Source organism: Lipotes vexillifer, unplaced genomic scaffold, assembly GCF_000442215.2.
Source record: "Lipotes vexillifer unplaced genomic scaffold, Lipotes_vexillifer_v1.1 scaffold1691, whole genome shotgun sequence".
Classification (NCBI taxonomy): Eukaryota; Metazoa; Chordata; class Mammalia; order Artiodactyla; family Lipotidae; genus Lipotes; species Lipotes vexillifer.
In genome coordinates this window covers 1,596,091-1,608,888 of record NW_006789046.1, presented here as the reverse complement: position 1 = coordinate 1,608,888, position 12,798 = coordinate 1,596,091, and the positions used below count along the sequence as shown (strand labels likewise).

The 12,798-nt window shown below is 41.3% G+C and overlaps 1 protein-coding gene across 2 annotated transcripts in view; it reads left to right on the top strand.

Annotated features, from left to right (window-relative positions):
- The first annotated feature begins 609 nt into the window (after positions 1–609).
- Positions 610–12,798, top strand: part of RPTOR (regulatory associated protein of MTOR complex 1) — a 353,659-nt gene continuing 341,470 nt past the window's right edge. The window contains exon 1 of one of the 2 annotated variants that reach the window (XM_007462338.1): positions 610–968. In XM_007462338.1, the coding sequence (XP_007462400.1) occupies positions 807–968 (162 nt within the window). In that variant the 5' untranslated portion in view covers positions 610–806. The remainder of the gene's footprint in view (positions 969–12,798) is intronic. The other variant, XM_007462339.1, reaches the window with a different exon arrangement.

Here is a 12,798-nt window from a genome sequence, read left to right as displayed (position 1 = left end):
TTGGCACACAATAGGGATTCAATAAAAATGTACTGATGAAAAAAATGAATCATTCACCAAGGCTTCCACATAGATTATGTTTTTTAAGGCTCAGTAGTAGAGATTGTTATCTGTGTGTGATTGATGAGGAAACTGGGGCTTGATTAAAAGGCTTGCATGAAGAGACATAGTTACAGGGCTCCAACAGAGGAAGTAGAATCTGAGAAACACAGCCCAGGTAAAAACAAACAGGCAAAACTGTATCACAGTGTCTCCACTGGAAAAATCCTGCTGAGAGGCCATGGAGGCTGAAACAAAATGTATGGAGAAGATGAGGCAGGTGGTGGTCAACCACCAACAGAACGATTCTGATGGTGCAGCCTAGCTGTTCTCACCGTGTGCTCGGTGCTCGCTCGGGTCCCCGAGGTGACACTGTTTTCATAATAATAGAATATGTTAGTTATTGGCCTTTTCCCCATGTTGACAGTTGCGCTGATTGTGGGTGGGTGAAACTGCTGGTGCCTGAGCTTGAATCAAGATGGTGGCGTCTGACTGTGCTGGTGGTTATTGTTTTCTTCATTGCCATATGCTCTTAGTAAAAAAAAAAAAATCCTCTTCCCACCCCTTCTGACTTCTCGCGGAGAGTTAGAGAGAAGGATCTCAGACTTCTTGCCTCAGCGAGGATCTCCGCACACTCTCCATCCATTTCTTTTTCTACTTTCCCCTTCTCTGTTTTTTATTTCACCAATTCTGGTACACACTAGTTTTTAAGGCTGGAGGTTCTCGAGCGCTTGCTGCCCAGGACTCCCCCACCCCCTCCCCCGCTGATGGAATCCGAGATGCTGCAGTCGCCTCTCCTGGGACTCGGAGAGGAAGATGAGGCTGATCTTACTGACTGGAACCTGCCTTTGGCTTTCATGAAAAAGAGGCACTGTGAGAAAATTGAAGGCTCCAAATCTTTAGCTCAGAGCTGGAGGATGAAGGATCGGGTAAGTGGATTGAGCCTGCGTCTCTTAGACCTTGATAGCTTTTACAAGTTCAGAGCCAGAAATATGTCCTTGGGAGAGCAGCGATATTTTTTCTCAGCCACATGTTGCAAGTCAACCAAAAAGCACAAACCATTTCAGACTCCATTTTCTTATTGTAAATGGAAAAGTGTTTTGGTTAGTAGTTATTCACTGGATAGTGTTAATTAGATTCAAAGTAAGTTCTAATTCAGACAATGGAAGTTAAGCAAGTTAGAAAATACAGCATTGCAACTATTTACATGCTCTTTGATATATTTTGTACTGTTAAACTTTGTACTGTTAACACTTAGAGGAAAGACAACTTGGGATATAATATTTGTCCCAACGTGGTTAGTCTACTTAGTGGCTAGTTTACTTTTTTTGTCCAAGCTAGGTGGAGTGCAGAAGTCTAATATAGTATGCTAGGAAACAAGATTACTGGCAAATGTTCAGCTAGTAACAAATTAATGCAAAGTTATTTTAAAGTTACAGTGAACTTCATCATAGCCTTCTAAACAGTTTGTCTTGAATCAAGACTTTCATACTTTTATGTGGTGTCGCGATACTGTTAGGTGGAGACAATTTCTCTAATAGTAGAGTATGATGGGTTGGAACTTGGGTCTGGTAGGGGGTCCTCGTGGTGTTGGAGTGTGGATAGTGACTTAAGAAGTTAGTAGGAAAGAAAACAGTCAATTTTGTTAAACCTGTCCTTAATCAACCACCATCTATTTCCTGGCCTCCAGAGCAAAAGGGTGGGACCGTCTCACCCATACACGCTTATAATTTGTTTTGGGTTTTTTTCTGTGCTTTGTTTTCTCCTTCAAGACTGTCTTTATTGATTTGAACATTTTAACCTAAGAGGGGTAGTTGGTAGTGTAATGCAGTGTGCTTGCTCTGGGTTTATGGATATGTTTATATAAGATTGTTGTTTTTAGTGTATGATGTTGAAAGTATATAGGATTACCCTTGTGGTAATTCTAGCTAGTCAGTCACTAGTAACTTGTGCTTCAGTTGTTATTAGGAAAATTTGTTTCATCCAGAAGTAGTTTAGGGACTAAAAAGAGATGGTCATTGGAAGAGATTGTATAAAGTCTGTCTTACGGACATCTTTAGTACTAATTATATGGTTTAAAGCTTTTGTGGTTCCTATGCCTATATGAAGAGACTTATTTTAAAAGTAACTAATCTTTTTCTTCCCATTCTATTTGGAGGGCTTTTTTTTTTCTTTTCTTTTGAAATGTGGTTCCCTTTGCTACTCTAAACCCATGCTTAAACTGTTCAAAACTGATTGATGGATTTATTTTTGACCTTTTAATTACAACAATTTGTGAATGATTAACATTCCCTGATAAGCTCTTCATAGGTTATTAAGAGGAAGAAAAGTTCTGGGAGTCTGAGTAATTACTGAGATTTTGACTTAGAAAGATCCAGGGGACAAAGTTTGCTGTGTCCGACCTTCTCAAGTTGTTTAAAGAAGATCAGCAGCTAACATTTTTAGTTAAGTTTGTGAGAGCTTGGCCTCTGGACATCCTTGTAGTCTCTTTCCCCTGGTTAGACCCTGAGGGGACCTTTTCAGCACACTATGCTAGGATAAAGGGTACAGATCCAAATGATGCTGAGAGTTGGAAGGTAGCATAAATGAATGACACAGGCCAGATAGAAGGAGAATAATGGCACAGGTTCATAGATAAATGGCAGCTGAGGTTTGACTTGTGCCTGACTTTCTGGAGGCTGAGATCAGTGAGGCGCTGAAGAGCACAGGTTGCAGCTTAAGGGGCAGCTGGTCCTGGCCAGGTCTCCCTCTCTCTCTCTTTTCTTTGAGAAGCCAGAAAACTTAAAAAAATGTTTTAAATGTGAAGTTTTCCAATTTTAAAATATTGGAACTAATTCGGATATTACAAAACACGAAGCAGTCCATTTGTGGGGTTGGCTCTGGCCTGTGGGTTACCCATATGTGACTTCAAGATGCTAGGAATCTTGAGCACATGGGCATGATGCCAGACTGTTCCCCTGTGCTGGAGGTGATCTCCAGCAGTCTGATGATGCAGCATCATTGTAAGGCAACAGGTGTGGACCTGGTTGTCCTGTACCAGGACCTGTGTGGACTACTTCTTCCATTGGGCAATTGACTGCCCTAAATGCAGACTCAGTCATTGCTTTTTCCTGTGATCCGTATGCAAGTCCACATACTTTTTTTAAAAAATAAATTTATTTATTTTATTTATTTATTTTTGGCTGTGTTGGGTCTTTGTTGCTGCATGCGGCTTTCTCTAGTTGCGGTGAGTGGGGGCTACTCTTCGTTGCGGTGCGCAGGCTTCTCATTGTCGTGGCTTCTCTTGTTGCGGAGCACGGGCTGTAGGCGCACGGGCTTCAGTAGTTGTGGCTCATGGGCTCTAGAGCGCAGGTTCAGTAGTTGTGGCACACGGGCTTAGTTGCTCCGCGGCATGTGGGATCTTCCCCGACCAGGGCTCGAACCTGTGTCCCCTGCATTGGCAGGCAGATTCTTAACCACTGTGCCACCGGGGAAGTCCCAAGTGCACACACTTTTATTGTATATGTATCAGTAGTTACTTACTTTTGTCCTATTTAGTGGAGTTGTTAAGGGTTCCTAAAATTGACAACTTTACCAAAGTTGAGTGATGACTCCAAGTTTTCTGCCTCTCGTCATTTGGCATCCTCACAGAACTACAGCACATGCCCACTCTCGGTTGGGATTCCCACAGTCTTGGTATTGAACCATTCCTGGTTTTCAGATGCCACTATTGTTGCATTTTAATTACTAAGTTACTGTAAGTTTAATACTGTTATTATCAAATTATCAAGTTTGTTGTTTGGTTAGTTCTGTGTGTAGTAAATATGTATATGCCTCACTGGCATTTTTGACTTGTGATTTTCAAATAACTAGACATGTGAATTACAGTTCAAAGTGAATCATTCATAGACCTATGGCTAAAACAGACTTGTATATAACTCCGCCATTTATGTTTTACTGTGATACTTTATAGTTATCACAGAGTTCATTTTCCGGAAAGGGGGCATGTGGAGATAATTGCTCTCAGATGGATCTTTACCTTACATATGTGGGATGGAATCAGGGAAGCCTGAGAGCTATTGCTCTGAAAGAAAACCATTGACAGAGAGACACTATACCTGCATGTATGTAGGAGATGTAGCTATAAAATGATGAAGCCATTTCCCAAACCAGTCTTTAGACTTAGTCACCTTGCTTTGTAGCTTATATTTGAATAAACCATGGAGGAAGCCGAGTAGATACATTAAACTGATATATGGATAGTCAAATGTTTAGGTTGTCTTTGGAGCAAGGGGAAATAGTAATACTTTATAACCCTTCTTTACTCCTGTTTCCTCACTTTGCATCCTCTCAATCTACTCCATTTAGGCTCTCTTCCATGCCACTCAGACTGCCCTCCACAAGGTCATCATTTGTTGCTAAATCTAAATGTCACTTCTCTGTCCTTATCTTTTCGACTTCTCAGCAGCATTCCAGGGTGGACCACTCTCTCATTCACACAGCTTTTTCCTCACTTGCTTCTGTGTCTTCCTGAAACTCCAGGTCTTCCTCTGAGGTCACTAGCTGCTCCTCCTCAGACTCCTTTGCTGGTTGACAGCTGAGCGTAGAGTGTTCCAGAACTTGATCTCTTTTCTCTGTATACCCCTTGCTAGCTGATCTCATCTAGTCTCATGGTTTTATGTGCCAGCTACATGCTATGACTCTTGTCTCAGGTACCTAATTGCCTTCTTTGCCTTCGTTTTCTCCATCACAACACACTGTCATCACCACCCACTCAGTTGTTCAAGTTGTAAATCTAGAATTTATCTGTAATTATTTCTTCTTCCTCTCCTCATTGTACTGTCTGTGTCATCAGCAGAACCTGTCAACTTTGCCTCCAAATTGTATCTTATATCGGGCCACCTCATTTTGTCTCCACTGATGTGAGCCCAGTCCAGGCAACTACCATCTTTCATCTGGATAGCTAGAATCGTGTCCTGACTGGTCTCCCTATGTCTGCTCTTGTCCTACAATCGATTCTTCACATATTGGTCAGAGGGAGCTTGTTAAAGTGTAAATCGGATTCCATTACTTACCAGGCCGCTTGGAGTAGAACACAAACTCCACCCTGGTTCACAAAGCTTCATGATCTGGCCCTGCCTGCCTTTTCTGCTTCTTGGATAGAAAGGCCTGGAATGCTCTTTTATCTGACCTTTGCATACTTGGCTCCTTCTTGTAGTTTGCACCCAGCGCCTAGGTCACTTCCTTTCCTGATCACCCCATCTTAAGCAGCTCCCCAGTTGCTCATGATCACTCTTTATGTCTCTGATATTTTTCTTTATACCCTGACCCCCAGAAGTGAGCTTTTTAATCATAAAACAAGGACCTTGTTTCTGCTGGCATAGAGGACAGTGCTTGGCACACAATAGGGATTCAATAAAAATGTACTGATGAAAAAAATGAATCATTCACCAAGGCTTCCACATAGATTATGTTTTTTAAGGCTCAGTAGTAGAGATTGTTATCTATGTGTGATTGATGAGGAAACTGGGGCTTGATTAAAAGGCTTGCATGAAGAGACATAGTTACAGGGCTCCAACAGAGGAAGTAGAATCTGAGAAACACAGCCCAGGTAAAAACAAACAGGCAAAACTGTATCACAGTGTCTCCACTGGAAAAATCCTGCTGAGAGGCCATGGAGGCTGAAACAAAATGTATGGAGAAGATGAGGCAGGTGGTGGTCAACCACCAACAGAACGATTCTGATGGTGCAGCCTAGCTGTTCTCACCGTGTGCTCGGTGCTCGCTCGGGTCCCCGAGGTGACACTGTTTTCATAATAATAGAATATGTTAGTTATTGGCCTTTTCCCCATGTTGACAGTTGCGCTGATTGTGGGTGGGTGAAACTGCTGGTGCCTGAGCTTGAATCAAGATGGTGGCGTCTGACTGTGCTGGTGGTTATTGTTTTCTTCATTGCCATATGCTCTTAGTAAAAAAAAAAAAATCCCAGTTTCACTTCAGAATGCCCTTGATAAAGCATTAAAATGATTAGTTTTCTTAAATCTTGGCTCTTTGGTACACGCCTTTTTTATCCTTTGCACGAGGCATGGTTGTCTGAGGAAGAGCACCTGCGGTTGCCGGCTGTGCCAGTTGCTACCCTTCCTGAAACACAAGCTGCACCTGGAGGAGGCTGGCAGGCTGGCCCTGCACGGTCAGGCTTGGGTTCTGGCGGACATTTTCTGGAAAACGAGCCAAGTGAGCTTCACTTCAAGGAAAACAACTGACAGTATTTGTTGCTAGTAATAAAATTTGAGCTTTCAAGTGAAAATTAGAGTTTTGGAAAACCTGTATCTGTCACTGTGAGCTTCCCAGCTTCCCAGTACTTAAAGATGTTTCTGATGAGATGATGGTGATATTAATGAATATGATCTTTTTTATATTGTAGAATGAAATGTGTCCACATTTGGAACATCTGCATAATTCACTGAACCAATATTTCCAAATGACCAATTCATGATATTATAAAATCATCCATGGGTAAAAGATCCAAAGTTAGGCCAATGGATTTTAACATAATAGGGTATGAAGAGTTATTGCTTTGGTTTGGATAGATTAAATTTTCTATTTTCTATTCTATTCAGATAGACTGCAGCAAACCTTTAAGAAACTACCACTTACTGAGTTTTGATGTAATATCATAGAAGAATATTTCCAATTATTTTGCTATTCTGTTACTCCTGCTCTTTGCAAACTATGTGTCTTATTCAGTCCATATTTTTCTCACATACTTCAGCCAAAATAACATATCACAACAGATTGAATGCAGAATGTGAGAGTTCAGCTGTCTTCTATTAAGGCAGACATTAAGGAGATTTTCGAAAAACAGTGTCACTTGTCTAACACTTTTTTGAAAATATAGTTATTTTTCATATAAATCTTTATTGAAAATATAACAATTTGTAAGTGAATTAATAAGGAAATATATATATATATATATATATATATATTTGGTTTTAACCTCTAATATGGAAAATATTGATAAATGTAACATGTAAAAAGCTCTTTGGGAGTCTTCAGTAATCTTTAAGAGTGGTTAGGTGTCCTGTTATCAAATGTTTGAGACTTGTTAGTGTAGTTAAAAGAAAGTGGACATCACAGAAATCTCTGGCATTCCTATACACCAACAACGAAAAATCAGAAAGAGAAATTAAGGAAACAATCCCATTTACCATCGTAACAAAAAGAATAAAATACCTTGGAATAAACCTGCCTAAGGAGTCAAAAGACTTGTACTCAGAAAACTATAAAACACTGATAAAAGAAATCAAAGATGACATAAACAGATGGAGAAGTATACCATGTTCTTGGATTGGAAGAATCAATATTGTGAAAATGACTATACTACCCAAAGCAATCTACAGATTCAGTGCAATCCCTATCAAACTACCAATGGCATTCTTCACAGAATTAGAACAAAAAATTTTACAATTCGTATGGAAACACAAAAGACCCCGAATAGCCAAAGCAATCTTGAGAAAGAAAAACGGAGTGGGAGGAATCAGGCTCCTCGCCTTCAAACTATACCACAAAGGTACAGTAATCAAGACAGTATGGTACTGGCACAAAAACAGAAATACAGATCAATGGTACAGGATAGAATGCCCAGACATAAACCCACACACATATGGTCACCTAATTTACGACAAAGGAGGCAAGAACGTACAATGGAGAAAAGACAGCCTCTTCAATAAGTGGTGCTGGGAAAACTGGACAGCTGCATGTAAAAGAATGAAATTAGAACACTCCCTAACACCATACACAAAGATAAACTCCCAATGGATTAAAGACCTAAATGTAAGACCAGACACTATAAAACTCTTAGAGGAAAACATAGGAAAAACACTCTTTGATGTAAACCACAGCAAGATCTTTTTTGACCCACCTCCAAAAATAAACAAATGGGACTTAATTAAACTTAAAAGCTTTTGCACAGCAAAGGAAACCATAAACAAGACAGAAAGACAACCCTCAGAATGGGAGAAAATATTTGCGAATGAAACAACAAAGGATTAATCTCCAAAGTATACAAACAGCTCATGGAGCTCGATATCAAAAAAACAAACAATCCAATTAAAAAATGGGTGGAAGACCTAAATAGACATTTCACCAAGGAAGACATATGGATGGCCAAGAGGCACATGAAAAGGTGCTCAACATCACTAATTATTAGAGAAATGCAAATCAAAACTACAATAAGGTATCACCTCACGCAGGTCAGAATGGCTATTATCAAAAAAATCTAGAAACAATAAATGCTGGAAAGGGTGTGGTGAAAAGGTTGGTGGGAATGTAAATTGATACAACCTCTATGGAGAACAGTATGGAGGTTCCTTAAAAAACTAAAAATAGAACTACCATATGACCCAGCAATCCCACTACTGGGCATATACCCTGAGAAAACCATAATTCAAAAAGAGACATGTATCACAATGTTCATTACAGCACTATTTACAATAGCCAGGACGTGGACCCAACTTAAATGTCCATCGACAGATGAATGGATAAAGAAGATGTGGCACATATATACAATGGAATATTCCTCAGCCATAAAAAGAAACGAAATTGAGTTATTTGTAGTGAGGTGGATGGACCTAGAGTCTGTCATACAGAGTGAAGTAAGTCAGAAAGAGAAAAACAAATACCATATTCTAATGCATATATATGGAATCTAAAAAATAAAAAATGGTACTGATGAACCTAGTTGCAGGGCAGGAATAAAGAGGTAGACATAGAGAATGGACTTGAGAACATGGGTGGGAGGGGGAAGCTGGGGCGAAGTGAGAATAGCATCGACATGTATACACTACCAAATGTAAAATAGTTAGCTAGTGGGAAGCAGCAGCATAGCACAGGGAGATCAGCTCTGTGCTTTGCGATGACCTAGAGGGGTGGGATAGGGAGGATGGGAGGGAGGCTCAAGAGGGAGGGGATATGGGGACATATGTATGTATGTGGCTGATTCTGTTGTACACTTTGATGTACAACAGAAACTAAAACAGTATTGTGAAGCAATTATACTCCAGTAAAGATCTATTAAAAAAATAGAGAGAGAAACAAGTGTAAAAAAAAAAAGTGGGCATCAAACTTAAACTAGGGAGAAGGCTTGAGGTATCAGATGGTTGGCCAAAAATACCAAGCTTGACCAGAAATCAAGTGACAGACCTAAAAGGGATCTGTTACTCTCTTTCCATCCTCTGAGGTTGTGCTCGTGGAGAGCCTTTGTGATTGTGAAGGCATTTGCCTTATATGTAACCCTTTAGGCACCGTTAGGGCCTCCTGTTGCCCCTCTTGCGTGTCCTGTTGGAAGACACACTGTCACTCACCCAGGACGGCCTTGTTCTGTGAGGGGAGGAGAATGGATCCAGTGGGGCGAGGGGAGGTAGCCAGACATCTTCACTTCAGCTCAGTGGAGGTTTATTGCTTATTGACAGTGTGCCGTGTCATCAAATTATAGTACACTGTGTGTTTATAGGGGAGGAGACCATGGTTATCAGCGAAAGCCTTTAGTTTATAATAAATAAGTGAATCATTTGCATTGAACAACATTTATGAAACGTAAATCAGTCAGGTCGACCCAGCTTTAAACTCACAGCAACTAATGACTGTTGATGTAGTTGGTGATGGGAGCTGCTTCAGGATTTAAGCAGGGGAGTGTCAGACATAGATTTGTGCTTTGAAAGGTCTTTTTGACTGTGGGTGGAGTGGAGGGTTTGAAGAGGGGTGACACTGGAGGTGGTATCACCAGCTGGGGAGGGGGGTGTGATAATCCAGGTGAGAACCACCAGGGCTGGAGGAGACAGTGGTGGGAGGGGTGGAGGACAGGACAGGGCCTCTGCTGATGTCCAGAAGGTAGAATCGAGAAGGTAGAATCAAGGGAGTCTGGTTTGGATGTGGGGATAAAAGGGGGTGGGGTTTATAGCACTCTCTCACTTTACATTTGAAGTATATGAACTTTCCTTTGGCGTTTGTCATGTGAGGCTCAGGAGCCACAAAGGGACATCTACATAGATTTTTTTTAACCTGCTTTAAAATATGTGCCGTGTTCCATTTTGAACGTGCTGTGGAAGAGTCCTGAAGTGGATGAGAACATTTCTACCTCATTATCACCTTGTGGAATTCTAAAGCTAGAGCTCTAACAAGATCCATGTGGCTTACATATAGAGGGTGTCCTCTAGGTTTCTGACTCTGTCCTCTTTTTGTTCAGAAGCCATTAAAGTGCTTGGGGCATCCACCATGCTTGTCTCCATGGAGCTGAAGGTGGATAGTTTCCTTTTTTTTTTTTTTTTTTTTTTTTTGCGGTACGCAGGCCTCTCACTGTTGTGGCCTCTCCCGTTGCGGAGCACAGGCTCCGGACGCACAGGCTCAGTGGCCATGGCTCACGGGCCTAGCCGCTCCGCGGCACGTGGGATCTTCCCGGACCGGGGCACGAACCCGTGTCCCCTGCATCGGCAGGCAGACTCTCAACCACTGCGCCACCAGGGAAGATCCTGTTTCCTTTTTGTAAGTCTAGTTAAATACATAGAAAAGGCCATTCCAGTAGATATATGGCATGATATGTTAATGCTTTAATCATGTTCTTGAACCTTAAACTTGCCCTGTACATCCAACTCTGCAGAGAGGGTTGTGCCTTTACAGTGGAAGGGGAGACAGCTGAGGAGAGACAGCCAGTGACACGTGTTAATTTTACCCACCATCGGTGTGCTTTCCAGATGGGTCTTCTGTTCTTGACTACTACTATTTTGTATTTTTTAATTTTGATATAATTTCAGACTTACAGAAAAATTGCAAGAATAGTGTAATGAATTCCCATATACCCTTACCCAGATTCACCCGTTTTTACATCTTACCTCATTTACTTTTCTCTGTTTATAAATGTGAATATGTAATTCTTTCCCCTGAACTATTGAAGAGTAAGTTGGAGACTGTGCTCCTTTATGCCTTACTGTGTGTATCTCTCCTAAGAACAAGGACATCCTCTTACATAAACACAGGACAGTTGTAAAAGTCAGGACATTTGCCATTGGTATAATACTATATATATATATATATATATATTTTTTTTGCTACACAGCTTGCGGGATCTTAGGGATGATCAGCCCAGGGATGGAACCTGAGGCTACAGCAGTGAAAATGCCAAGTCCTAATCACTGGACCACCAGGGAACCCCCGATATAATACTATTATTAATCCATAGTTTACATTAAAATGTTGTGGTTTGCCCCTTTATGAGCCATTTTTGCCCCTCCCCCCATCCAGTTTCACTTAACTGCCTTAGAAGTCTCGTCTTTGTAGCCTCCTTTAATCTAAAGGAGTTTCTCAGGCTTTCTTAGAATTTCTTGACCTTGACAATTTTTTTATTGTCGTAAAATATACATAATATGAAGTTTATCATTTAAACCATTTTTAAGGCTACAGTTATTAAGTACATTCATACTGTTGTGCAGCCATCACCACCGTCCATCTCCAGAACATTTTTGTCTGCCGAAACTGAAACTCTGTCCTCATTAAACACTAACTCTCCCTCCCCCTTCCCCAACCCCTGGTAACCACCATCCTACTTTCTGTCTCTGAATTCGCTGACCTTGACATTTTAAAAGAATACAGGCAGTTATTTCCTGGAATGTCCTCAAGTTGGGTTTGCCTGATGTTTCCTTGTACTCAGATGCAGGTTATGCATTTTGGGTGAGGATGCTACTGAAGTCACTTGCTATTTCCAGAGCATCGCATCATGTTGCTTGGTCCCAACTTTGTTGCCGTTGTTCATTTGGCCCGTCCCTGTCATTATTTATTTTCTAGCTTAGCAAGGCCTCATCATGTTGTTGTCAGTGCCCTTTGACATACCAGGCTTTGAACATTTCTTAGCTTTTTGGCACTGTAAGATGTTCCAGGCTTATCTTTTATTTTCCCTGCCCCAGCCCTGGAATCAGCCTTTTCTCCAATGATCCCCAGTTCCTTTTGGTGGAGAATGGAATTTAGAAGCAAGACCTGGCACTAGGTGTGCCCATTGCTGCTGGTGTGCCACTGTTTGCGGGTCCCCTCGGCAGAGAGGTAGGGTGGAGACATTCGTGTTTGTATTTATTGCTTACTTACTGCCGTGCATTGTACGGTGATGCACAGAGGTGATTACCACAAGGCCCGTCTCCTCTGTTCCCCTTTTCAGGTTTGTCACTTACTTCCCAGCAGTGAGAACCTGGCTCCTTTGTCCTCACTGATTCATTTGTTGGCTGGAATACACAGAGGGGAGTTTCTGAACTGCTAACCCATAGCACTTGAGGAAGCACATTTATTAACTAAGAGGTTAATATTTACATTATAGTTTGAGGCAAACTTTACATACAGTGAAATGCACAGATCCTAACTATTAGTGTATGCTATCTAAAAGCAAGTTTCAGGGCTTCTCAGTGTTTTGTGGGGAAATAATTATTCTTATGAGCACTTTGTACCATATACATGACACTGAGCCTGGATTTGTGTGGGATCTCAGGAGGTATAGGATGTGGGCGTGGCCCTTGAGGAATTTTATCTTATTAGAGAAAATGGCATCCTTATACAAAGTTAAGTAAAAGCCCAACGCAGTAATTATGTATCTGCACTTGACTAATAAGGTAGTGATGTAAGGAATTCTGCTTTCTGGACATTTCGGTGGCATCTGTTTGCCTAAGCTGTGTGCAGTAGGGGGTCTCTAACCGGGGAGATGAAAATGTGTGCAGGTCAAAGGTGGGGGTGTAGTGAGGGGAAAGA